Source organism: Embiotoca jacksoni, unplaced genomic scaffold, assembly GCF_022577435.1.
Source record: "Embiotoca jacksoni isolate LCO1_2020_lvr unplaced genomic scaffold, fEmbJac1.0.p SCAF_22, whole genome shotgun sequence".
NCBI classification, from domain to species: domain Eukaryota; kingdom Metazoa; phylum Chordata; class Actinopteri; family Embiotocidae; genus Embiotoca; species Embiotoca jacksoni.
The window spans coordinates 2,118,280-2,145,534 of record NW_027185363.1 but is presented as its reverse complement, the minus strand read 5'-3'; the positions used below and the strand labels follow the sequence as shown (position 1 = coordinate 2,145,534).

Below are 27,255 nucleotides of genomic sequence, written 5' to 3'. Positions count from 1 at the left end.
TGCTTTGTCGAAATGAATACTTCACATTAAAAAATTTTTTTTTTTTTTTTAAAAAGTCATAAGGAGATGCCTGCGCGAATGAAGTGTTATTTCCTCGGACCTCGCTGGAAACTTTTAGTACAAAAGAGCAAAGGGCTGTCCGTTGGTTAAATTCATTCTTTTAGTGCTTTTCTTCAAAACCTCTGAAACCTAACAAAAAAAACTCATATAAACAAAATACATGAAAAGAGGGCTGGACCTCTGTGTCCACACTCACACTCACACTCACTCACACTCACTCACACTCACACACACTCACACACACCACTGTGAGTACAACCAGAATACTTAACAGCGGCGGGACGGCAGTCGATGAGATCATAACAATCATTAAAAAAAAAGTACAATAAATACAAACATAATGTGCATTGAAAAATACACGAGGGGTGAAATGAAACATGCCGAAGTACGGAACCAATTTAAAACAACAAGGATTAGAAAACACTTTTGTCCCTGATACTACTGTCGAGTTTGCTGGTGTGCAAGTTGTGCGAAGTTAACTTGAGATGTTTCCATACTGCGTACTACGTACGATGCCGAGAGTGCTTTGTTTCGTCCGAAAGGACCGACGTAAAGAGACATTATTTTTCTGACAGACCGCAATGCTGTCCACAACTTCATGACCAAAAAAAAAAACAAAACAAAGAAAACACCTTTAGTGTCCCTTCAGCGTTCATCTCAGCTGGAGCCGGGCCGGGCTGCAGTGTTGGCTGCAGAGGGCAGGGTGACGCGTTGCTCGTCCATTCGTTTGGCCTGAGAGCGCATGATGAGGCTGAAGAAGTCCTCGTCCGGTACGGTGGGCCCTCGGACCGGCGGAGGGGGAGGGGCGCAGCGCTGGTCATCCAAACGGGACCCCTGGGATTAAAGACGTTAAAAAAAATAAATAAATAAAAAAAAAAAAATGAGAACACGGGTTTGACGTGGCGGTTTTGCGGTTTAATGTTCCCGTGCGTTAAATCTGCGCGGACGGTTTTGTTCGAGCGCCGTCCGTCCCGTCCGATCGAGTACCTGGCACTTGACGAGCATGTCGAAGAAGTCATCGTCGGGCTCTGCGTTGTCGGCGTTGGCCATCAGGTGGCTGAGCACGGCCTGGCTGCTGCTTTGATTGAGCCGGAGGCCGGGCAGGCTTCCCCCCGCCGCTGACGTCTCCTCCAACCGCCTGCTTTGGGCGCCGGGGATGTTGGCAGACTCGGAGAAGGCTACACGTGGGGGAAAAAAAAAAAGAAAATCAATACGAAAACGTCGCACTTCCGCGAGGGCAGTCTGAATCGCGTGTCGACGGGACCGCGCGGACCCACATTTCCTGATGGCTCTGGGAGGCGACTCTGGACAGCTGTTTAATGACAACCTGCTGCCTCTGTCCTGTATCGAGCAACGTTGGTCGTCCATGCGGTTGCTCTGGAAACGGCTCAGCAGGTCGAAGAAGCCCTCGTCGCCGAGCACGTCGGGACCGAGCCGCTGACGACGAAAAGGAAAACGAATGAATGACGACCGGGTCTGACGGTGCAGACGGGTGTGTGGTTGTCACACGGGTGCCCGCCCCCCCCCCCCCCCCCGTGCTGCGTTGCGTACCTTCTGTGGCCCCTGAGCAGGAGTCTGGCTGGTGTCCAGGGTGTTGCTGGTGTCCTGGAGGACCTTGCTGGAGCCTCCGGTCTTGTACTTCTTGCCACGCAGGCGGCTGACGAAGAACAGCTTGGAGGAGGTCTTGGCCAGGGAGGGTTTGGACTGTTTGGTCAGGATGTCACTGGTCCACTTCTGACCCTTCAATACACAGAAATGGGACACATTACTACAACAATGAAGAAAGGATCCGGGGGAAGGATACGTGAAGATACGAAACTGAAGAGAAGATGAGGAGTCAAATTTATCTGGCGGTGAAAAGTTTTTTTTTTTGAAAGTTTCGAAGCAAAGCGTGACGTTTGAAGGACCAGAGCTGGTACGAGGCGCGAGAGTGGATTCTTACGTTCATCTTGTCTGGAGTGAGTTTCATCAGCTCGAGGTTCTCCATGCTGTGTCGTCTGCTCATCCTGGGCCTCGCTCCTACAAAAAAAACAACAACAAAAAAAACCCCGCAAAAACACCGTTTCAACATCAGAAATCTTGAACAACTCGGGAGGGCGAGCTGCGCGCTTGTACAGTTTGTACCGTGCAGGCTGTAGTCCATCTCCTTATTTTCGGACACACCGGAGCCGTTTGCGCTGTAGCTCAGACCCAGAACCATCTGGAGGTCGGACACGTTCATGCGGGCCGTCAGCTCCCCGCTCCTGTCGCCGGTCTGGGCGAAAGAAACAACGATGAACGAACGTATGAAGGAAATCCTAATTTACGAATGGAGGGTTTCCGTGCCCGTTCTTTTTTCCTGCATCGGCCTGAGGTCAGGTAGCAAAGCGGAAGTGAGTGGGGGGGGGGGGGGGGGGGGGGGGGTTCGTTACGCACCTCTTTGCAGATGTCCAGGTGTTTCTCGGCGAAGTGCATGGCTTGGTCGTGGTTCCCCAGGGCGGTGTGAGCGTTCCCGAGGCTCCAGCACGCTCGGCCCTCCCCGATCCTGCCCGACAGAAAACGCACGTCAATCAATCCGCGTCGCGCGCCGAAACGTGAGGAGCGCCGTTCGCCCCCGCGCGTTCGTACCGGTCGTTGAGGTCCTGAGCGATGATGAGGTGTTTGAGGTGGTAGTCTATGGCTCGCTCGTAGTCCTGCAGAAGGGTGTAGGTGTTGCCCAGACTGTAGCAGGCCTGCGCCTCCACGGCCCGGTCCTTCAGTTGCCTCGCCAGCTGCAGCGTCCTCCTGACAAAACACGCGGAGAGGCGGGTTCAGGACGCCGCCGGCAAGATTCGGGTCAGCGCCGACGGGACGCCGCCGAGGTCCGTCGCGATCGTCGCGACCGAGAACGTTCGACCCCGCGGCAGCTTTTCTCAAATACCGCGACGCCGTTTTGCGGCGTTTTATGTGACTTCTGCAGTGAAATGTTGGAAATTGGTAAAACGTTTACATTTTCTTTTAACGACTACTTAATTAAAAAAAACAAAAAACAAACAGCGTTGTCTCTTCCCACGATAACAGAGGATACTGCACATCCCAAAAAGACGGAAATAATTTAGTTTTTTTTGTTTCTGAAATAAATTCCTGATTCCTTTACACAACAGAGTCTGCAAGTGCAACGTAGAAGAGCCTTTACACTCTACATCTCTCGTACAAATATGTTCTTTGCTATATTAATGAAAGGAAGTGTGACAGTTGGTAGAAAAACGTTGATGATAAATTCACATTGCCCGTGGGCCCCCCCTCCCCACCCCGTCTCTTATCGATCGGCGTGTGGTTTGTTTTGATGATGAATAAAAGTCAAAGATCTTTGCTATCTGTAAATGAGGAGTCACTTTTGTTTGGAATGGAGCAAATTTTGTTTGGAAAGGCTCTTTTTTTTTTTTTTTTTTCTTTCTTCTTCTTCTTCTTTCTATAATGCCACTAGAAGGGCTTCTGTCGAGTTCCCTTACGACAGAGAAATCGCAGGAACGTCGCAAAAGCGCGAGCTCTCGCGAATATCGCGGGAATCGGTTGAGTTTCCGTTCATTCGCGTGATCGCAAGGTCAACAATTTCCAGGAGAGACTGCTTCTTCATTTTGCTTTCGACATAACGCGCCTTCTGTGCCAGAAGGAGCTCGGCCAGGAAACAACACAATCTCACATGGGGGGGGGGGAAGGTTCCCTTTTTAGATACCGAGGTTGTTTCATCAGGAGAAGCCGCTTACAGAAGCTCGTGGAAGGGAAAAAAAAACAAAAAAAACAGCAACAGAAGCTTTATTTATGCTCGGTGTCCTAACTCTCAAAAATAAAAGTGGTCTTTCAACATGAATGATACGCCGTGTCACACCCAACATATATTCTGGTAAGCAGTAAGCAACACAAAAGGCAAAAGGATATGTCGTTCCCAGTTAATCGGAGACAACTCTGCCGATTCTGGTGAACGCTGCTGTAGTTTAAATCAAGAAATAAAACGGAAATAAAATGCAATCAATAAAATGCACAATTTCATATCAACTCTTGACGAGTCATGCAAGTTGCGAAACCAAAACTGCCGCCTCGGTGGGAAGGAAAACTGGACGGTGGGGATGTGGAACAGCACTGTGACACTGTCTGAGGCTTCAACATGTATAAATAGACTGTGACTTACTTGTAATGCTCAGCTGCCAAGTCAAATTCCCCCAAAAAGATGTAAGCGTTCCCCAGGTTGCAGTAAGCCCTTCTCTCTGCCGAGCGATCACCAAACTCCTTCGCTATGAGCAAACGCTGAAACGGGAAACAAAAGAAACACACGTAAGATAGGTCTCTTGTCAATAAGGCGCGTTGACACTGGATTTTTTTTTTTTTTGTGTGGATAAAGACGGGGTTTTCGGGGTTCAACCGCACCTGTTCATGAGATGCCACGGCTTTGCGAAAGTTTCCCAGCAAGTAATGCGTGTTGCCGAGGTTGCCATAAGTTCGACCTTGGGCGGCTCGATCTCCAAGCTCCTTCACTATCGCCAGGTTTCCCCTAAAAATCCACGCACAAACAATCAGACAGCGACTAGCTTTGTAATACAGATATTGAAATTGCAGCACGGCATTGCATTATCAAATGTATTTTTTTTTTATAAATGTTAAATTACTACGATTTAAACACACACACACACTCTGTGACTTACTCATAGTACTCTGCTGCCTTCCTCAGTGCCATCATGACCTCCTCTGGAAAATCTCCAGGCTCTGCTCCGCTCCAACAGATACTTTTGCCTTTGGCGTGGTACACATTCCCAAAGTTATAGAGAGCCCGTGCCTGCCCCACCTCGCGTAGATCCAGGGGAAATGTGTTAGTGGTTGAAGGTCGGTTTTCTCTGAAACCTCCATATACACACACACTGCAGAATACCTGACTGTACACACACACACACACACACACACACACACACACACACACACACACACACACACACACACACACACACACACACACACACACTTACATATGTGTCGGAATATGTCGCCTCACCTTGTCATTAATGTCCCTGGCTATGTCCAAGTGCCTCTGACAGCAGACCACCGCCTCGTCGAACCGACCCAGCACCTTCAATGTGTTGCCGAGGTTTCCGCTCGCTTTGGCTTCTCCAAGCAGGTCGCTGATTGTCCTGAGCAACACACGCGATGTTATTCGTGATTTAAAAAAACAACAGTAATCTTATGTGCAGCGCTGCGGGTTTGTTCTCTGTCCAACCTGGTCAAGGTGAGATCATGTCGGTGGAACTCCAAGGCCTTGGCGTAGTCGTGCAGGTGGAAGTAGGCATTGCCCAGCTGGCTGTAGATAGCACTGAGCACTTGGAGGTCCTCCGTGCCCACCTGGATGGCGGCTTCAAAGAAGGAGACCCCTGCTCTGTAGTCACCGACCTTACAGAGCCGCTCGCCCTCCAATGCTAGCTCCAGGCAGGACACCTCCATCCTGCAGCGGAGAGACGACGCAGAGTCAGTCCCTCGATGTCGAGCAAAGCTCTGGACAGCCGCTCGAAACGACTCCGCCTCAAGAGACAATATAAATGCGGCGCTCCAGTGGTTAATATCCAAACGCAGCAGTGAAACTTCGGAACGGTAAGCCTTCTCTCGCTGCAGGCTAAAGGCGAACGACTCGCAACTGGGGAACAAAAGTTCTTTCGAAGGAAAGGCTTTCAACAAGGAATGTTGTTCAGCTACTTCCTTCCACCTACAGAGAACAATGGCTCAAACTGGAGTTTGTTTGTTATGGTTTGCTCTCGCACCCTTTCGACATGCCACCGAGAGCAAAGTGGGCTCCTTTTGCAGTCAAATGAAGCAAAACCTAAACCACAATGTTCATCATCCCCGTTTACTGGTGCTGCTTTAAAATGACAAACAATTTGAAAATGTTGTCCTGTAAGTTAAAAGAGCCATACCTTTGGTTCTGTATGTTTTACCCTTTATGACTGCAGGCTGTGTCTGCTGCTTCACAGGCCGTTACTTTCAACAAGTGTGATTTGGGAGTTGGTTATAAAAAAAAATAAATAATAATAATTAAAAAAAATAATCTATCTTTTTCATTTAGGAAACAAATTCACCAATTCCTCCAATATTGTTTTGAAAGCAATACTTTTAGTTCCTAACAATAAGGTCACTGAACATTTGGGTTGATGGATACTTGGAGGTCCCAACTTTTACTCATTTCTGGTGTTTTATTTGCAGTTTTGATATCCATAAGAAATATATTTATGGTTTTAAGTACCAAATAACATTTCAATAAAGTTTTAAATCTCCTGTCTTAAGCATCTCTTTGGAGATTTACCAAGAACAGGCTGTTTTATGCCCGTCTCTTTGAGGCGCGCGCCCACGCCAGCCACGGGCTTTAGTCTCGCAGCTTGCTATCTCTGCTACGGAAGGACAGCTCAATATTTCCTTCCAGATAAAAGGTTGGACAGCGGGCCGTGCTGAGGGTGGACATATCACAAGAGCCCCAGTTTGTGACATCACAAATTCGCCAAATGGGTCGTCGAAATCGCGCCGTTTCTAAATACAGGCTGTGTGAATTTCGCCGTGGAGAGTGTTTTGACACTAACAGTATTTATATAGCACCTAGCAGACGAGGGAACAGACAAGTAAATCGGAATTATGTAAATGAATACAACATTATTAACATAATTAAATCATAAAATGCAGCAGGTCACTATAATAATGAAGAATATAATGCTTAAACCTTGTGAACTATGTCCTCTGAGATGACTGAATAACACAGCCTCATAGAGTTACATGTGATGCCGGGCTAAATATTTTAAAACCAGATTAAAGGACCGTCAGACAATGACTGGTGGCTTATCTGCGAAAAAAAAAAAAAAAAAGATAAAGCAGTATATTTGTGCAAAGCAAAAACTTTTAGACAGCCAACTTTTGTTTTACAGGAAACCGTTTTGTTCAGCTTCACAAAAAAGCTTCTCAGTTTGTTTATCTCGAGCTTTCCTCTTGTACCCTCCCGATAGTTATCTGAAAGCTCTCAAAAACAGACCCAAAAAGACCAACACACACACACACACACACACACACACACACACACACGAGTCCGGACTCCTCACCTGCAGTAGGAGCTTACACCGTCTATTGTGTGCAACTGAAATGACGTAAAAACACCCTGACAAAGTAGTGTGTCTCACCGTACAGCTGGGCTGTCATTTGTGAACAACGGCAAACATGGTGTCCAGAATAATCCTGAAAAGCTCAGCTCGGCGGTTTTCGACCTTAAATTAGAAGAGCCTGCTTATTGTTTACCGGCAAGTTAACACTCCACCGTTTAACACAATAGCTGTGGCAAATACTGGCCTACCTGCTGGCTTTTCTCGTCTTACAACAACAACAACAACAACAACAGCACATGGAACATCTGAGAGGCATCTACTGAAGTTTCCACTGGAAAAATGTCCGGGCTGCTGCTCCTTCTCTTTCTCTGAAGCATGGAGAGATTACCTTAGACCAATTTGGGAGTCGATACTAAATGAGTGTGATGAAAGGCCTGTTTGATGTGTCCCAAGTCTTAAAAAAAAAAAAGGCTAAAAAATAAAAAGCATTCCTTCTCTGTCATATCAAAACTATCAGTCATCTGACGTCACACGGATATCTTAGCATCACGCATTGGAAAACTTTCAAGGTGTGATGTTGTCACCGTATTAACTTCCAATGCATGGCAGCAGGAAAACTGCTGAATCAGCGTTTTCTCAGCTAATCTGCTTGCCTTTCTTCCAAGCTCTGTCTCCTGATGACCAGGTCACCTGAGATTACGGCTGTCCAGTGTGCAACCTGACAGATTACAGCGCTAGAGAATGCTAAGTAGCTTTATCAGACGCGTCGGACAACAGCGGGATCTGCAGTGTAGTACAATGGAGTCAATTCATTGACATTAACCTTCCCGGCGCTATTGGGGGGAAAAAAAAAAATGCCTGTTCCTTCACCAAGCAGAGGCCTACACGATCCAAAGACCTTGGACACGCGTGTGGCCATAAACAAAGTCAGCAGTGATGAATTTTTCAGGGCTTGTTTAAATATTAAAGCTATTTGGAGCAGCTCTTTCTGTGGTCGGCGTGTCACGCCTGCTGCCGGAGCATTTTACCTGGGTACGAGTAGTGACAGCTGGCTGACGCGTTCTTTTTATTTTAGGATACTCACCTGGCTTAAGTCAACAGAACGCACAGACAATAGTCTTCCACTCTATAATTTAACATAGGTGTAATTTTTAGATCCTATATATATATATATATATATGTAGATATATATATATATATATAGACATGGCATCACTTCCACCACAGGGTGACCAAATACATGAATACGTCATCTGTTACATGACACTAACACATGTTGCATAACAAGCACTGAAATAATTACAAATATAAAAAAGGGAATTTCTTCTCTACACCATCAATAAATAACTTCATCTATAGCTCCAGCTGAAAACCAGAGCCACACTTTGTACACTAGAACCGTACTTTAGTTGAGAGACAAGAGATTCCTACCTGTAGCGGACATGAAAGGACTGCTCCTCAGCTCGCATGCTAACAACTGACCCACTGGTATCCATTGAAGAGCATAACATGAGGGAAAATCCCAGTTTGGTTCCCGAAAAAGTGGTTGCGTTTAAAAACAAGAAAGAAAAAAAAAGACAGGTCTTTGGTCAAAGGAAGTTGAGCAAGAAGAGGTGAACCAACTAAAAAGTCACCAAGTGTGGTCAAGTCTGCGACTGCCCCTCTGCTGAATGTTGACAGGGGAAGGTAAACCCGGGAGCTGGCAGAGTCCTGAGCGTCACTCCACACAGCTGCTTTCGTACATTTTGTGTTTGGCGTCACAGCCCTCTCAATGTCGCGTTAGCAGGCCCTCTGTGAAGAGAACACAAGATGCTGCATGTGAAGCCTCTTTCCGGCTGCGCAGCGCCATGGCAACACCAACCAAACAGCAGCGTTCGCAAGCAGGACAGGAAATTAGTGCATGGGGACGACACAGGCGAGCTGTCAATCTGAGGTGGTGACTCAATTCATCCAGGTTTGGAGAGAGAGAGAGAGAGAGAGAGAGAGAGAGAGAGTGTGTGAGCTCTACAGTTGCAACAAGGTGAGAAAGTTATAAATGCCTCAGGATGTAACCTATGCAAGCAGAGATGGCAAGAAAAAAAAAAAAGAAGAATGATCGAAAGTGTACAAATGCGAACCACGGGTTAGGTACTCACAGCAAAGAGAGAGCGGCCAGAAACCTGTTGATTTGTCACGAAAAAGAGGTCTCTAAATTAAAAGTGAAGAAAAAAAATAAGCGAAACAGAAGAACCTGCAGCGTGTTTGCGACTTCCACCAGAGGAAAGGACAGTGATAAGCGAGCTGCATGGATAAGAGAGACCAGGATCAGCCATTACCTAATTTCTCCATGAGGTCATACTAGCTACACCCATTCTGTCTCCCAAGTTGGAACCAGAAGCCCCTCCCCTCGACACACACAATCTGGGAAATGGGGGCAGACCAGTTATTCGCAAAGTGGGTTAAATCTTTACGCTAACTCACTGCTCAACAACAACACAGACATGACAAACAAGCGGTGTCTGGATTTAAAAACCTTACGAGTCATTTGTCCCCATACAGGACAACATAGTTCATGAACTGACAAGTTCAAACATATGGCACTTTCACATAACTATAAATCATGGTATAGTGAGGGCGTTGCATATGACTGTGCTCTTTTGCCCTCGACATGTTCAGACCTACATATATCCCACTCACTGGGGACCTATTTCTATTATGTTGGCAGATGAAAATTCAAGGAATTATTTCTCTGTCGTGCATTTGACTGTCAAAAACCTAAACAAGCAAGAAAGGGTTAAGTTAACCAATCAGCCTGGGAGAATCAAGTCTGATCAAATGTAAAATCGCTGATTTTGAGAATGGCAATAATAATAATTAAAGTCAAAATATTATGCATTATTATAATTAAACAATTTTCTTGATTTAAGATTTTTTGATCCGCCAAAGGATTGATGAGCTGTTCCTTTTTATTTAGTATTAAGAGGTCACACTGCAAAAATAGGACAAATCCTAAAAACAAATGACACCAAAACAGCAACAAAGAACCATGAATTGTTTTGACAGCATGAAAAATTGAAATCATGCCTTGTTAGTGTCAGAATTAGATTTTGAACTGAGACGGAGATAAATCAACACAGGAGGGGTTATTTTTCAGTTTGGGAAAGTTAAGTGTCTGAACACATTAATGAGTGAATGTATAAGTAACTTTGTAAATTTGCACATTTCTTTAAAAAAAAAAGGCTTCATTTTATCATAATCACAAATTAAATAAACTAAACCGGGCTACGACGTAATGTCAACTTGTTGTGTTAAAAAAAAAAAAAAACTATCAATTTCAATCCAAATAATCTTTCAGGCCATCCTGTTTTTCCGGCAACTCTGCAATTGTGAATGGTGATGACTAAACCCCAGGTCTTTAGGAGCCTTACAGTACATGTTCCTGCACATTATTATAATCACAGATTAATGTGTGCCAGTGTTCGTGCAGCCTTTTCCACCATTGTATGCCAACTGGGTGTGTTCCTGCTCACAAAGCCGCAGTGTGGATGAACAAGTGCGTAAACAGGGAGAAACGATGCATGTTTGGTACAACAAAAGAGAGAGAAAGAGGGGGGAAAAAAGGAGGTTGTTTTAATCACAGCTTCATGGGAGGTAATCACAAACAGGATATGATTTCACCCTGAGCACACGGCAGATGTGATCTATTTTCTTTGTGCTTTGATGCACTACGATGACTCCCGCCTCCGACGGCAAAATCTAAATATGGAAACACCACCACACATAATGACAACATGAGGCAGCAAAAGCTCGCAGCAAAACAAAAGAGAGAAACAACCGAGTAAGTGCTGGGATACTGACCGGTAATTCTTCCACACAGGAGCAGGAAATCTGGTAAGCCTGGAAGGAATCATAAATGTGACCATAAGTACAAATAAGCCTAATAAAAGGGGTTTAACTAACATTTGGGTATTGTTCTGTTCATGATTTAGCACAGCATGGTACAGGTCTGCTACAACGTTTAATTTAGACAAAACGCTTAGTGATTTAGCACTTCAGATAATACACACTCGCACACATCTTTCGATTTATTCGGTACACCTACCTGAAGAGTGGATTGAATATTAGAAACATTTGCTAGTAAAGTGCAAAAAAAATTTTTTTTTAAATTGCAACATAAATCTAACAACATTTTTCTAAAACCGTTTCCACCAAAAAAAAAAAAAAAATCATTTTAAAGTCTTTCTTGCAGGGCTGTTGCATTAATTTAAACTAAATGTACCTGATAAACTGGCAATTAGGTATTTCTATATGTCAATACAATATACAACACAATCTTGCATACAGATATAAGAGATTGTGTGTTCTTTTGCATGCTATATACACAATGCAATACAATCTTGCATATTGATTGTGTGTATTCTTTTATAGATTAGCGTTACAAAATTTGCATAAGTGCAAATATAATGTGGACTGAGATCAGCGTGACTGTAATCGATTAGTACAAAACAGCTGCGCAGTTATTGTATTTATGAATAGTATACTAACTGTGTGCATATTGTAAGCTTAAAAATACAACAACATGTTTGATTGTAATTTCTAATAAAGGGCTGCAGCAAACATTAAAACGACTGATTGTGCGAACTTTTTGTGTTCAGTATGATTAATCTCTACTGGACACAACACCCTCAAATCAGCTCCATTCAGACTTATAAGGACGCCTGACTAAGAAGCAGAATGTAAACACCAGACTTTAAGTGTGGGCACTACGGTCAAGAGTTTCAGCGTCCCAAATAAGTTTAAATTAACACCAGTCTGAAGCCATAACCGTGAGCAATAAATTCACGCCTCCAGCTAAAAATAAAATTAAAAAAAAAAAAAAATAGCTTTGTTAGCTGCTAAACTTACGTTAGGCGATCCAGTTCGAACAACGGTGACTTTTCTTCTTGTTTTCTTTACTTTCTCACAAGATTCAAAACACGAGTCCGTTTCAAAAATGGACGGCTCGGAATCAGAGACAACCTGCCTGACGCGACATCACCCTTTAACTTTGTTAAAACTTCCTTTATTAAGAAGAGAAGAAGAAAAAAAAAAACCTTCTGCTGCTATTGCGTTTTGTTTTCGCCAACTAGCCAATCAGAGGGCGGCATTCAAAAATAGCCACGCCCCGCATGACAGTCATTGGACAACTCGATTTGAATAGGAAAAAAAAAAGATGACGTATTGCAGTACCTGACCAACTTTATCGGAAGGTAAAGTCTGACGCACCTTTACTTTTAAAGTGCGCTCTCAGCGCACAGTGGAGCCGCTCGGGTGCCGTTTGGTTGTTTAAAGAGGTGAGAGTGTAGAGTTTATTCTATTCAGACGGCCGAGAAGTTCCAAGCATTTAGCTCAATAATTACGTAAAGGTTTACAATCTAAAAAAATAAATAAATAAAATTAAAAAAACTCCATCGTTTTTCGGAGGAGGTTTCAGCACCGTTACCTAGCAACCAGACTGCGCTTTTGTAAGTGCTGCCAGGCCGGGTCCAGACGCTCAGCGCTGCCGCGGAGACTACATTATTAATGATGCCACGGAAACTAAAGCTGTCCGAGAAGCCATATGTCAAGAAAGAAAGAGAGAGGAATACTGTAGCTAGTGTCGAGATGATGTCCGGCGGAAGAGCACGGCTGTGGATGGGATCGACTTAACGTCGCACGGTTGACGGACCAGTTTGTAACTACGGTAAGTTGCCACCAGCACCACCAACATAATGACATTGAAAATGTGGCACAGACTTGATTGCAGAAACTGTTGTGAAATTGCACAGGTTAGACTTGCACTGTAACATCTTATATTGTAATACCACAGAGCTTTCAATAGTCTTGACCCAGTGGGAACTTTATTGGATATTTCATATATATATACATATATATATATATGTATATATACATATATATATATATGTATATATATATATATATATATATGTATATATATATATATATATATTTTGGATCATTCTACTTCACAACTCTGAAGAATATGACGGATAATACTTTAAAACAATTATTTGAACATGCAAAACCTGTCAAGTTTAAAAAAATACTATTCATTGTTATTAAACTACCTGTCGAGACATAAAATAGACCGAATTAGCTCTATCTCAATTATTTATATTATTAACTGCTGCTTACACTGCTGTAAAATGCCAGACATTATTTTATTGCTACTTCTATTTTGAAAGGCGATAAGTATTAGATAGGTATCTTTCACCACTGTCTCTGTCTCTCAAAACGCACACAATGTCTTCCACCTATACACTTGGTTAACACGTACACCTTACACACTCTGTAACACAAACCTTCACGCACATGTATTGATTGTTAAATAATTGACGACTTAGCACATTTTGATCCAATGTTGTCACGTCACAAGTTGCGTTGCTAAGTGATGAACCGGTGCTTTCCTAACACCGGTGAGGAGAAGTTGAAAAGAGCGTCCACTTACGTTTTCTGTTACAGAGAAAGTGTCCATGGAGGGAGATTCAGAGGATTCAGATGAGGATGTTCAGGGGGAGGACAGACCCACTGTACTGTGGGAAAAGTGCATTCAGCAGAGCATCTTTGTTGACCTGAGTGAGGATGAAAGTCTCCACTTCAGTGATCTGGAAAGTTCTTTAGCTTTACATCTGTCCAGAGCAGAGTCAGCAGCCTCTGAGGCCAGCATCCATCTCAGCGGTAAGTACTGGAGTTGTTTATGTATGTCAACAGATTTTTGTTTTGTTGGATATTAAAGTGACTTGTTGGATCTGTCTTGGACGACATATCATGTTGTCCAAATGTTAAGAACAGCCTTCACAGTTTCTCAGGAATAAATAAATAACAGATAATGAATTAAACTCTAGGCTGGGACATGACTTAAAATTCAATTGTAATGTGGTATGCATTTAATGATACAATAGTGATGAGTGAAATCTATTGTGTTGTCGTGGCTTCTTTTTTTTGTTTTTTGACAGATGCAATCTGAAAAACAAAATGTGTTGAAATGGTGATAAATGTAATGACATACTGAGTCATCACCACAGAGTTGTCACTCTCATTGTTAACAGTGGGCAGTCTTTAAAAAGTCATGGCAAGCAGGCTTATATATATATATATATATATATATATATACTGTATATATATATCAGTTTGACACTCTAATTCGACATTCGTGTTATTTGTGTTGTTTAATTTGCAGGGAGCGCAGAGCTGTCAGCCTTGGATGACTCCTCCTCAGAGAGCAGCAGTGTCAGCAGTAAGAGGGTAGTACAGAGCAAGACTAAGAGCAGCTTATTGTATGTGTCTGCCCAAAGACCAAACACCATGCAGGACAAGCTGCCTGTGAACCCGGACTATGAGGACTCGGGACAAAATACCAGCGATGAGGATCAGGAGGACTTACCTCATGATGATGAACTTAGAAGCCGCTACTTCAACCAGACAGCCACCTCCGAGGGAAACGTAAGCCCTGATGGAGGACACACGGTTCATGCAAGTCCTGATTTTAACGATGATGCCAACACCAAACAGGGCGGCTGTTTTGAAACGTCCATGCCGGGTGAGGTTGCTTCACCGTGCCCTGGTCCTACAGACATTCACCAGTTGTTGCTGCGACACTTCTCCCAGGAGGAGTTGCTGCGCTCAGTTAGGCTGATCGAGGCAGAGACGATGCCTGAGGTGTCGCTGCTGGAGAGCGTGGACGACACTGTTTTCAGCTTGGCTCCAACACACAAAAGTACAGCACGTAGTAGTAACCCCACAGAGAGCTATAATGGAAACAGTAATTCTACATCCAAAAATGCAAGTTTAAAGGAGGAGGCAGAAAAGGAAATTGAAGATTTCGCCTTAGCTGCTACTAATAATAATACATTCAGCGCTGCAAGTACATATTATAAGCAGAACAGTGGGGATATCAGTTCTGATGGAATGAAGCAGGAAGAGACAGAGGAAGATGAGCAGGCTCAGAGAGTCCCTCTGGTGCGTACCAGATCCTTCAGTGAAATGAAGTACGGCCAAGGCCAAGTTCATTACCCCCTCCCTGACTTCTCCAAGGTTGCCCCCAAGGTCAAAATCCCCAAAGCTCCAGGTGGACCAGTCAGATCGGTTCCCCAGTGCCCTAGCACCATCCACAGGGCACAGTCTTCCCCAGGGACGTTAGAGGTGATCAGCAGAGTCCTGGAGGATTCGGTGCAGCCATCAGAGAAGCCCTATGTCTTCAAAGAGAGTGACAAACAAACTCCTCCAGCACTGGTGCATCACCTGCAGGTAGAAAATATTTAGACTTTACTTTTCATGGTGCGGCTGTACTCAACACTTGGTTTCTTTTGCTTGTGTTTCATCATACAATGACATGCTCTTAAACACAGGACTTGGATTAAAACCTGTTCCTATTGTTTTTAGGCTGAATATGATAAATTACTGACCAAGTATGCAGAAGCAGAGAACCTCATCGACCAAATGAGACTCGGAACCAATGTGAGTTCTAAGTTGTTTTATTTTTGGCTGAAGTCATGCTGGCTTGAGAGAAATGTGAATGAATTATAAACAAGTTTCGTATTCAATGCAAGTTACAAATGTCTGGATGTCTTTTCACAGACTCAGCCCTGCTCAGAACTGATGCTTTATTTACAGCACGATGGAGAAGATCAGGGCGCGTTAGGAAAGGGGAACCATCTTGGATACCCGGCTGCTCGCCTTCCCCCATCGGGTGCGTCTCTGTGTCTGACATCTGATATTATGACAGACGGGTCAACGCTTTGCTTCACGACCTGCAAATTCTCCAGTGAAGTGCGTGTAGTTGCCATGGAGATAAACAGGGTCAGATGACACTGTTTTAGCTGCTCCAACATATTTCCTTTCCTTTTTTAATTAAGTTGAAAATGACCAAAGACTTGACCACCAACCAACACAAAATATTCTGATAGTGAAATGAGCTAATTTCAAGAAAGAATGGCAATGGGTAGTAAGCATAAAGGACTTTTCATGAACAGCAACAAAGGCTTAGATTTAAGCCTGTGTAGTTTTATTTAAACAATGAATAATCAGGAATATAAATGAAAGATGATGATTATTACGAGATCATCACCCAACTGGTTTCTTGTCAGTACAAGATTTAAACTGGACTGAAAACCTTCCTTAAAAAGTCAAGACCTTTTACCTCAAAACAAGTGTGATAACTTGGTGTGCTTGACAAAACTATTTAAAAAAAAAAAACAAAAAAAAAAAAGATTTAATCATCCTAAAATGCAATATTATGACTTTCTCAAATACATTTTTGGGGAAACGTATACAGTGAAAATCCCAGAGGAATGTGGAAGTTTATGACAAACATCAGTCACTATTTGTTAGCCTTTGCTGGGTGAGTATCACTCCCATGTTGATTTGTTTTTAGAAAACTTTAGTGAAAAAGGAGAAACAGCCGTCCACGGCACCATAAAGGAGTCCAACACAGCTGCCTCAAGCCAGCTTGAAGATGGTCCCGGTGACGGGGAACGAATGACCGCTGAGCTGAGAGACATCATCAGCCAGTTCATGCAAAAGGTAAGTTTGAAAATGCTCCAGATCCAGTCAATAATTAAATGCACCAATATCTTAAAAGTATTTTTATACCTTCTTTTTATTCAGGTGGAAGAATTCAAATTGAGTGTGAGCAACATGACTGTAAACACAGTAGAACAGCAAATGGTAAGAACTCCTAAAATCTAACGTATGAAGATATCAAACAATTTGACATGTAGTGTTTCTGTCATTTTGATAGCAATGCAGTCCCTCTATTTTCTGCATGTGCATGAATATAAAACTTTGTCCTTTTGGTCAGATATTGAGGAGCATGATGGAGGCTCAGGACCAGCTGGAGAGGAAGTACATCAGCAAGAAAGACGAGCACAGAGCTCTGGAGATGCAGAACTACATGGGCCTGTCCAGGAACACAGGCACCTTTGATCCAAACAGGTCAAAGACGATCACATACTGCAAGTGTGTGAATGTGTCAGTATCATGTTTATGTATCCGTTCACGTGTGTGTGTGTGTGTGTGTGTGTGTGTGTGTGTGTGTGTGTGTGTGTGTGTGTGTGTGTGTGTGTGTGTGTGTGTGTGTCTGTGTGTGTGTGTGTGCGCAGACTAGTGGAGGGAGACATATTCAGGATAGGAATGCACCTTGAGGACATAAAGGAGACGATAGACAAAAATGTGTGCGAGCAGATTTCTCCACCTCACTCCTCCTCCACTCCTACGCCCGTGACAGCGTCGCTGCATGTGAAGCCCAGTCCTCTCTGCATGCCCACACCTTCACCTCCACCTCCACCATCCCTGCATGAGGTAACAAACTCACAGACATACCATTACTCTCAACACACTCTCCTTCACGGTTCGTTGCCACTCCACCGACGGCGCTAAGAAACGCATTTTGTCGCATATATTTAACAAATATTGGGCGGGTTGCCATGACATTTTGCAGAGACAATACATTACTTAAATTACACAGTAACAAATATACATTTTGAAAAGTAACAATGCAATTTCAGATATCCAATTGGTGTTTTGACAAGTAAAAATGCAATTATGGATGTCCAAAATGATCCACAGTTATGTACAATATACACAAAGTTAGTAATTTGTCCGAGGAAGAGTGACAATGACAATTTGTTATGGAGGTAGCAGGCTGTGTGGACCCAAGAGAAGACACAGAGGTGTAGATGGTGAGAATAAAGTGGAATGTTTTATTGAAGACAGGAGTTGTAGATGAAGCGTGAACGTGTACCGGAAGTCTATTCTGAGGTGAGGCCGTGTCGGCTGGGGACGACATATTCCAGGCTGCAGGTCAGTCCGAGCGTGTGAGAGTTCAACAACGATGCAGCGTCCAGAGTTCAGACACTGGAGCAGCAGCGAGGCGGATGTGGAGGAACCGGAGGCGGGACACTGGGAGCAGTAGGCTCCGTGATCTCCGTGGATCGATGCAGGACTTGCAGGTCGGAGTTGACCGGTGACCTTCATGGGCCGACACAGGACAGCAAGTGAGAGTCGACAGCGGGATCTCCGGAGGACATCAGGTTAAGTCCTAGACGAGGGGACAGGTCAGGCGGACCGCAGGCGCGCTGGCACGTTGCTGAGGCAGGCGGACAAAAACTGAAGTCAGAACCAGACGAGGAAAAATGAGGATCAAAAACGTACAGCAACAGTGGCAGCGTGGTACCGGGTGAGAAGACGGAACGAACTGACGCCGCTGGAGTGCAGGACCAGCGTTGATCTACTCCCAGGAGGTGGTTAACCGGGAGTAGATCAGGGGAGTAGACGTGGGAGGTGTCTGGAAGAGGGCAGTGGAGAAATCCACACTCTCCGGACAGACCAAAACATGAAGCACATGGCAGACAACAACAAACAGGGGAATGACGGAACACACGATGGAGATAACGGAGGGAACAAAGGTTAAAACACACACAGGGTCAGACGGGGAATGATGCAAGCGTGGACATTTTACATTTTCATTTTTGACTCAAGAGAATTGAATTGATGATATCTCCAATACAGTACTACCCGAGCTATTAAATGTTAGTAGTATTATGAATATCTAAAACATTATTACAGATAATAGTGTATTTTTATGAAATGTACAAACCACAGAACATTTCATCAAACACACACTGCTGCCCCTTTGTGGTCTGTAGGGTGCACACGGAGACGCACGGTCCTTTGCTTTAACATGCTCAAAAACTCATGAAACTTTGCACAAAAATCAACCCCAGTGAAAATGTAAGTATTTTCTATAGGTTTTGTGCTTGGGCGTTGCAAAATGGTTGGCTGAAGGGTGCCGTCACCTACACGAACGAAATTCAGCGGACGTGTATCACACCGAGATCTAAATAAAAGTCTCTTGGCACCATGACCTAAACTCAACAGAACGTCCGCCATTTTGAATTTAGTGGCCATTTAAGCGATTTGCACGTGTTGTACTTTAACGAGCTCGTCCTACAGATTTTATCGGAACAACTTGACATTTTTTTTCTGTGCAGTCTTAAGGCTTTTATTAAAATTATTAAAAGAATTTCTTTTCGTCAAACAGTGTGCCCTGGGCAACTGTAATGGTTCGTCTGGCACTCCCAGTTGGTTGGTTGTTCAGTCAGATTTGTTGGTTCAGGTCCACCACTGTGGTTTTAAACTCATCATCGAGCATCTGGCTTGTTACTGGGGGCGTTTGCGTGATGGTATCCGTCTCCTCCGGTTTCTGTAGGGCATTGTTGCAGTTCCTCTTGGAAACTTTTAGGTTCTTTTGCATATACTCAACTTCTTTGCAAAGTTCCTCTGCCACCTTAAATGCCTCAAGTTTTTCTGCCTCCTCCTTGGCCCTTAATTCTTTTTCTTTCTGAAGCATCCGGTTCAACCCCAGGATTTGTTGGTTTAGGTCCTCCACCGTGGTGTTAAGTTCATTGAGCCTCTGGCTTTTTACTTTGTGCTGTTGCGAAATGGTATCCATTTTCTCCATACGTTCATGAGCAATGTTAGCGGCCTCACCTGCTTTGACCTCGGCCTTGACTCTGAGGTTTCTCTCTATCCGGAGCTGGCGGTTGATCTTAGCAACTTTTCGAGAGAGAACTTCTCGTTCCTTCTTTTCAATTTCGAGCTCAGCTGCAAGCATCTGATATTCAGCTGAATGTTTGTCCTCCGGGTTCCTACCAGGTGTCTTCATGGCTGAGGTGGAGATGTTCACACTGGTCACCTTCTCGGCATTCATGGAGTTAAAGGAGTTGACTCTTTGAATCTTTTTCTTCAGTTCATCAATTTCTTGACTAAGGGCCATTTTCTTCTCCTTCTCTGCTGCTACCTTCGTCTTGTAGTGCTGTTTTTTCGCTGCCTTTTCCAGAAGGAGGGTTTCATATTCACTGTAAAGAACCATGTACTCGCTTTCATACATCTCAAAGTTGTCCTGCTTATGGCTCGTTGAGAAATCCATTTTGTACGATTTTCCGTTCTGCCGCTGAAAATGTTTGTTCCTACTAAAAGCCTCGTATTAGCTTTGACTGAAGTAAATGCTTGTCTGGAGTGATCATCTGTGGTTTCCTTTTGTAAATGTACTGCTAATGAACTGGTGAAATACTGTGCTGAATATATACTGCAGTAGAACTCTAGAACATTGCCTTTGATATTTTATGACATCACCAAGACAAGCATTCCAAGGTTTTGGTTGTTATAGAAACGAGTGGAGACTGCAAACCATCAAGATGTAAAACATTTGGTTTATCCTCTTTTTAAGTTGAAGGCTCACAGATTTGGAATACCTGCCCATCAGGCATAAAAACAGTGATGGATTTTAAAGATTTAAAGATAAGGCAAAACTATGTCTTAAACAAAGGCAAACCTGTCAACACTAAGATACACGGCACACATACTTTTTCCTTTTTGTTCTTAGTTGTCGTTTTAATTGTTCATTGTTCTCATTTGTAGTCATTTCAATTGTTTTATTATGTTTTTATGTTTTATTCCTTTAAAAGTCCAACAAGGGACAATGGCTGCAAATTAGCTACAGCTAGAAGTCCTAAGTACATCGCATTGGCATCATTTTGAATTTAATTTGAATATGACAAGGCCTACATGTATCGTCCCTGTGAAATAAATTGATAAATAAATAAATTAATACATTTTTCTGTGCCGATAGCTCATGATGGCCGCTTTACATATATGAAAATGACACTTTTGGTTTAAAGTTGTCAGTCTTTGCTGATCCAATGACGTTTAACGGAGTGCCTCAATTGGGCCAAATCAGTTCATCCATTAACGGCCAATTACCTGCAAAACTAATAGCATCCCCCTCAGCCTCAGCTGTACTTGTGTTTTTTACAAATGATCAAGCTAAGGAGTGACCGTAATAAACATTATACCTGGTAAACATCAGCATGAGTGTGTTGCTTTGCTGATGCTCTCAAATTGAAACTAATTTTGCTACAAGGAGGCATCTTGATACGAGTTGAAATATAAAAGCCTTATTTTTCTCCTCACTCAGCACCTTCAATTGAGATAAGTCCTCTCCTGAAGGAGATGATGAGTGTGTGTGTGTGCGTACACATGTTTACACTAACTGCAAATGATCTGCCTGGTTTCATCTTTCAGGGATCAAATGCAGGCTGTTCCTCTACGAGTGATAAGGTGGTCACCCAGGAGGAGGAGGAGGAGGAGGAGGAAGAGCAGGAGGCCACCGAGGTCCATGCAAACGGTGGATTAGAGCAAAGCAGTGCGCTCTTAACTGCTGAGCCTCTACTGAATAATACTGGACGTAACAACTGCCATTCATGGTATCAGTAATATTTATTTTTCACTGCATAATCGAGAATTCGATTTTTAAAGTTTCAATTTACTAAAATAATAAAAGTTTTTAAATGTTGACATTTTTTTTAAATACCATTTCATCATTGTGAATAACGAATATTTTAATACTTTTTATGTTTCTGATATAAAAGTAGGTCAACGGACTAAAACATAGTTCTGACTGTGAATAAAGTAAATATCCACCGGTGCTTAATACCATACAGAAAAATGAAAGTAGTTATCCTGGCTTGGATACATAAACATACTGTAATACGCCACCTTATCGTCCATCCTTTGATGCCTTTTGAGTGGTGCTTGCGTGTGTGTTTGTGCTCATATAATAGGCACGTTTTCAGCCTTCCTGTGGGCAGATCATGTTTCAGGCACAGTGCCGGTGTTCGGTTCCAACGTGCAGAGGGAACCGAGTGTTTGCGTCTGTGCGAGCAGTTCTCTTCTCTGTCCTGTTTCAGGGACTCATCGGTGTCTCTGGAGAGACTGGACATCCAGACAGCTGAGGACGAGGAGGGCCTCGAGGAGGAGAGGAGCTCCGTTTCGTCAGAGGCGATAGGTCACAGTGACATCTTGGCATACCTGAGTGGAACTGGTTCAACCTCGAGACTGAAACAGTGGACAGCCAACAGGTTGGTGTTGTGATACAATCATCTGTTGTGGTTTCCCTATACTTGTTTTCCTTTTAAATAATGTGTAACACGGGCATGTAATCTGTTATAATGTAAGTGTGCTACTTTGCGTACTGTATGTATTGTCATTTTTGAAACATGTAGGAAGAGGAGTTAGCGTGATCATTCAGAGCAGTTAAAATAGTACATTTTAAATGAAACACCTCAGGCCTCAATAACTCCTTTCATCTCCCCTCGACAGACTCTATATACCTAAATATCTCATTTGTTGTTGCCGCTGCAGTCATGGCACTCTGGATAGTTTCCTGAACTCTAAAGATGAATGTGACCTGGGTGATTGTGTGAGTCTGGCAGTGGAGGTCTCCTGTTCCTCTGATGTACCCAGAGACTCAGACGGCCACAGCCTCTCCGAGCCTCCTCTCAGACAGGTCAGTCTCAGATTAATGTTGTCTTATTTGACAATTGTAGTCTCTTCCAGGCCTCACAGTTGAATGCTATGCAGCAGGTTTTCAGGGATGCTGTTTACATTACGGTGATGGGTGGGATGTGAAGGCTCCTTTATTTTTAATTAATGTTGTGTTTTTGGAGGTGCAGAGGATTGTGAGTCCAGAAACAGACAGTGGATTTGGGAGTTCTTACTTGAATCAATCGACCTGTGGACCATTTCAACCAAATCTGCTTACAGAAAGGTCATCAGACTATTTTAATGACTAATCTACAGTCACTATCTCCATATCGCATGGCTCTCACTTGAGAATAACTCATCCTCCCCTCTACAGCGTGCAGTCCCAGAATGACGGTTTAAGTAGCTCAGACAGTGACGGCTCCTGCTCCAACCTGCAGACAGCCATCCATTCAGCTGCCTTGACCGACCCCCAGTGGGCCAGCCCCCACCCGTCTGTCCAAACACAGCACTGTAGAGCAGCAGCTGCAGTGGAGCTGTGGGTGGAGAGCACCACTAAAGAGCCTTCAGTCCGGCTGCAGGGTGAGTGAGCTTCAAGTTCACTTTTTATGTCACCTTGTTTTGGTCGATACCTAAACTGATGCACTTTTCTCCTCCACTGACCAAACAGGATCTGACCAAAACCTGCTCCATCAGCACAAATCTCAGGTTGTGCTCGGCACCACCATGGACACTGAAGACAGAGGCAGCCCGTCGTACTCCTGCTCTTGTAATAGGTCAGTATGCGAAAGAGCAACCAGTGTTCGTGGATGACTGCTGCACTGCTGAAAACTAAAGCTTTAAGCAGATGATTCTCCAACATGAATTAAGATTTAATCATCATCTTCTATTTCTTTTTCTTATTTACACAGTCGATATCTAAATATGTGTGTGTCTGCGTGTGTTCACGTGTGTCCAGTGAGGCCATCCTGGCCTTGCAGTCAGAGGTATCGAGGCTGAAGAAGGACCTGGAGGAGGGCTTAGTCCAGCTACCTTACTTAGCACAGAAGATGGACTATCTCAACTCAAAATACAGACAAGACCATCAGGAGCGCAGATCTAAAACCAGAAGCCACCAAAGACCAGCCTGTAACAGGTGGGGATCTGATCCTTCTGGTCAATGAATGAATAGAAATATGTGCATTGCCAGCGTGCATTTATGTGGCTTTTTATTTGGTTGATACTGACCTATAACAATTATTGAATAATAACAGACATCCATTGACCAAGTAAATCCTCCAGGTGGATGCTTTCATGAGAAATATAGAGACTGAAAATTAGATACGAGTCAAGACAAGTTCAGAATAAAAATACGATCCGGTTATGTTCTTATAGTTTAGTCTTTATAGTGACCATTTTTATTATAACCTCTAGTGTGGAGAAGTCAAGCAGCAGAGGTGTGAGCGACCTCAGTTCTAGTCAGGCGAGGATAGAGGACTGGATCTCATCAGACATGGACCCCAGCAAGAGCAAAGGTACACAAAACTACAAAATGTTGCAAAACCCCGTCTGTCTCCAAGACCACGTCTGAACATCTGTACATGTGTGTGCATGTTTTTTATTTGACTGGATCGTTTGCTCTTCAGGTACAGACAGCGGTGACACCAGCTGCTCCGAGATCATGTTGCAGTTACACAGTTCACCTGCAGGGAGCAGCAGAGGTACCAGAAGTGTGTGTTCTGCAGCTGAGTTTCAACATGAACTTCACCAGACGATGAAGTCCAGCAGAGGTCAGGGCCACAGCCACAGCGGAGTACAATCTGATTATTGTTTATGCTTATTTATATGGTGTCATTCTGTCCAAAAGAGGTTGTACTACTGAATATGTCCTCCTTTAGGGAGAGTGGGAAGCTCCATTTTAAAAGGAGACAATGAGGCGACTTCTGAGACCCATGTCGAACCAAGACCACGGAGTAAGCAACCTTCTCATTTGAGGTTTTGAATGTTGCACTTTGGGTCTCGTTGCGAAACAAAGTATATTCCATATTTACCAAGCAGACACGAGTAACAGCGAGAAAACAAATACAGAACAGCAGTTGAACAGAAGCACAGAAGAGTGGAATTTAATGTATACTGCATGACACAAAACACTGTAAGCATCATCACTATTGCAATATGACTGAAAAACCATCAGATACCTAGTTTTTCATGTCATTTGCAAGAGTAGTGTACTGGCATACTGTAACTTACTATCAGGGATGTTAATGTCTGTAGCACTGTGGTTTGTGAGTGTGCACACTGTAGTACCTCTCGTGTTTCTGCAATCAACAGGCATCAAGAAGAGTTTTTACTCCAAGGATCAGTGGTCTCTGTTCTCCACTCCATCTCTCCAGAAGCCCCTCCTCCAGGTCAGCTACGGCTCCTCCAGCAGCCTGCCGGCAAGGTGAACACGTCTCACCTGTACAGTACAAACACTGACTGCGAGGTCACAGATTTGATCTGCAGTTTCTCATTAAACTTCTGCAGATAGTTCTGTTAAGGGGAAAATCCTTCTCTCTCTTTATCGGTCCTCAAATTCAGCTATAAAGTGAGGGAGCCAACGCTGCAGACCTTCTCCCATCACAGGAAGCGCTCCACCCAGTCAGACACAGCGCTACTGCCCGGCAACGTGTACTTCCAGCGGACACGGGCTCCTCTGTCAGCGCCGCCCAGGACTGGCAGCAGGTTCGGCAGACGCCGTGGGACCAAGGTCAGATTTCTTTTATATATATTTCTGCTGAGCAGTATGACATCTTTTGAACAAGAAAATCAGCTGTTCATCTAAAAAAACAAAAAACAAAAAAAACTAAACTAACATTTACTCATTGGTGTGAAACACATCCATGCTATTAATCTTAATAGAAAGTCTCCTGCTCCGTCTTAGGAAGAAGACATGAACAGGACTCTGGATCAGGCCATTGAGGTGGCCCGCTGCATGAAGAGGACCACTGACCGCTTGGCTAGGAGGCTGTCGGACGATTTGGCCAAGGCTCAGCTGCATAGGAAACCGCACAACATGCAGCCACTAGGGGGCGGGAAACACCAGGCTTTATAAACTGTTATCTGCCAGTCCCTATGATACCTGAGGCCCATGTAGAATATATTGTAATAATAATATCTCTGATATTAGCTCATATATAGACATATATTTGTACTAAGTTTGTTTTTGTTAAGTTTTTGTTTATGGCTGTGTATTTATAACAAGACAGAAAAGCCTGAAATCACTTGAATCACAGTAAAAAAATAACATTTTAATATAATCTTACATGTATATTTTATGGTTCTGGGATTTATTTTTTAAATGAACTGATGTTTTTGTTAATCGGCAGCATTTTGTTTAGATGAAATGTCTTTACATTTACTTGATTTGATGTATTTTGACCTCTTAAATCTTTGAAAAAACCTCCAGCATCTCTCAAGTTTTTTGGCACTAGTGTGTAAATTGTATATGAAACAAAGACTTTGGATTCTCTGTGGTGGACTAAAAGACTTTCTGACGCAAGATTTTTTTTTTTTTAATAGAAGGCCAATATTAGATCAATATAGTTTTTTTTGCGTTTCAGGAAAAACCCTTTATGTCTTCAGTTTGATTGAGTATCAACTTCTGTCCTTTTACTTAATGTGCTCATTTGCCGCATGGACTCCCCATCTCTGCTGGCCTGTGGCTGCTGGTGACACAGTGTCTTCTTACCGAGTTACAGTCGGCCGGCTTTGTGGCCCCGTCCCGGTCACCGCTGCAGCCTGCCAGTGCCGGGCTCCGTTCAGTTTTTGTTGTGGGGTGTTGAGTTTCTCTGGTTCTTCGGGGGTATCAGGGAAGGAGAAGTGTCCAAACAACATTCCTGAACTGTCACTGCTGATTGTTGCAGGAGCAGCTGAAGTTATCAATGTTCATCAACCTGAAGGCCATCAGCAGGACAGACGAGTCACAGTGAAGTACGCAAGCAACCAGAGCAGTTTACATAAAAACAGAATCAAGCCCTCAGACCAGGCCATTAAACTCATGCCATGAGATTTAAAAAAAAAAAAAAAATTCCAGGCAGCACAGGGTCACAGCTTTTCAGTGACTCATGGTAAATAGATAATAAACCAGTTTTAGATTTCACAAATGTAGAATAGTACCACCAATGAAGGAATTAACCTCACATGTCTCTATAGTTGGAAAGACGTTACGCAGTAATATACTTCCTAAAACTATCAGCAGGAATAATTATGATCATGACAACTAATTATCAGCCATTATTGTGTCAATCAAAAAAGGTTTCTGTGGGTAATTTACTGTTTATCTTACATCAGTGTTTTCGAATTAATCAAAATCAGTTATATAAAAATTTGCAGTGAACAAAACAAAAGTCTTAATGTTCCCTACATACAGTGGGCTATGCAGTCACATGAGGATATACAGTATTTTCAAACAGCTTTATACTACAGGAGATTCTTTATACTCTAATGTGCATACTATTTCACCAATTTCTCCTCACAGTAATTCAAGTTTGCCCACCGTCACAATAACAGTGTTAAAGGCACAATCACAGAATTTGAGATGTGGTCTGACCCTAGAAAAAAAAGGATCTTTTTTTGTTTGTCTTAAAAGACGTCTGAAACACAGGGCAGTGATCAAGTGACCCAGTTTGCACAAAAAAAACAACCCAAAAAACATAAAAACATTCCCTATTCCCAAAGCAGATAGATAACAACTCCTAATAAAATCCTTTAAAGGAGGAAATTTAGGAAACCTCAGGGAGAACCACAAAAGGGAACC

The 27,255-nt window shown here is 43.4% G+C and overlaps 2 protein-coding genes across 9 annotated transcripts; one reads left to right on the top strand and one right to left on the bottom strand.

Annotated features, from left to right (window-relative positions):
• Positions 1–55: 55 nt before the first annotated feature.
• gpsm2 (G protein signaling modulator 2) lies at positions 56–12,218 on the bottom strand. 7 transcript variants are annotated; one of them, XM_069157200.1, is made up of 16 exons: positions 12,024–12,217; positions 10,977–11,015; positions 8,571–8,930; positions 5,285–5,506; positions 5,063–5,198; positions 4,719–4,858; positions 4,444–4,567; positions 4,208–4,323; positions 2,668–2,823; positions 2,476–2,584; positions 2,185–2,314; positions 2,003–2,079; positions 1,612–1,800; positions 1,338–1,497; positions 1,048–1,238; positions 56–894 (listed from the first exon to the last, which is right to left on the bottom strand). In XM_069157200.1, exons 3-16 carry the CDS (start codon positions 8,648–8,650, stop codon positions 718–720), a joined length of 2,007 nt encoding a protein of 668 aa, XP_069013301.1. In that variant the 5' UTR covers positions 8,651–8,930; positions 10,977–11,015; positions 12,024–12,217; the 3' UTR covers positions 56–717. The 7 variants fall into 7 exon arrangements, with proteins under 7 accessions (XP_069013301.1, XP_069013297.1, XP_069013300.1 ...); XM_069157196.1 differs by having other exon boundaries at positions 2,003–2,314; positions 12,024–12,218; XM_069157199.1 differs by lacking the exon at positions 8,571–8,930 and having other exon boundaries at positions 2,003–2,314; positions 12,024–12,218.
• Positions 12,144–25,885, top strand: LOC138202867 (streptococcal hemagglutinin). Of its 2 annotated transcripts, none has more exons than XM_069157190.1 (22): positions 12,144–12,840; positions 13,620–13,835; positions 14,338–15,404; positions 15,540–15,614; positions 15,771–15,846; positions 16,531–16,679; positions 16,764–16,823; positions 16,957–17,090; positions 17,258–17,456; positions 21,240–21,421; positions 21,905–22,075; positions 22,359–22,503; positions 22,664–22,764; positions 22,855–23,060; positions 23,149–23,254; positions 23,437–23,613; positions 23,892–23,992; positions 24,104–24,247; positions 24,356–24,430; positions 24,789–24,900; positions 25,038–25,206; positions 25,381–25,885. In XM_069157190.1, exons 2-22 carry the CDS (start codon positions 13,631–13,633, stop codon positions 25,549–25,551), a joined length of 3,825 nt encoding a protein of 1,274 aa, XP_069013291.1. In that variant the 5' UTR covers positions 12,144–12,840; positions 13,620–13,630; the 3' UTR covers positions 25,552–25,885. The 2 variants fall into 2 exon arrangements, with proteins under 2 accessions (XP_069013291.1, XP_069013290.1); XM_069157189.1 differs by having other exon boundaries at positions 15,735–15,846; positions 22,670–22,764.
• Positions 25,886–27,255: the final 1,370 nt, after the last annotated feature.

What these genes read in the sequence shown, in the direction of transcription:
- gpsm2 (XM_069157196.1), bottom strand. Translation starts at nt 8,650, where the DNA reads ATGTTATGCTCTTCAATGGATACCAGTGGGTCAGTTGTTAGCATGCGA. An exon ending in AAGGCAGCAGAGTACTATGA is followed by an intron (nt 4,568 to 4,718) that starts GTAAGTCACAGA and finishes GTGGATTTTTAG; the next exon opens with GGGAAACCTGGCGATAGTGA. An exon ending in ACCTGGACATCTGCAAAGAG is followed by an intron (nt 2,315 to 2,475) that starts GTGCGTAACGAA and finishes TCTTTCGCCCAG; the next exon opens with ACCGGCGACAGGAGCGGGGA.
- LOC138202867 (XM_069157189.1), top strand. Translation starts at nt 13,631, where the DNA reads ATGGAGGGAGATTCAGAGGATTCAGATGAGGATGTTCAGGGGGAGGAC. An exon ending in CTCCACCATCCCTGCATGAG is followed by an intron (nt 17,457 to 21,239) that starts GTAACAAACTCA and finishes TTCATCTTTCAG; the next exon opens with GGATCAAATGCAGGCTGTTC. An exon ending in CCGAGCCTCCTCTCAGACAG is followed by an intron (nt 22,504 to 22,669) that starts GTCAGTCTCAGA and finishes TTGGAGGTGCAG; the next exon opens with AGGATTGTGAGTCCAGAAAC.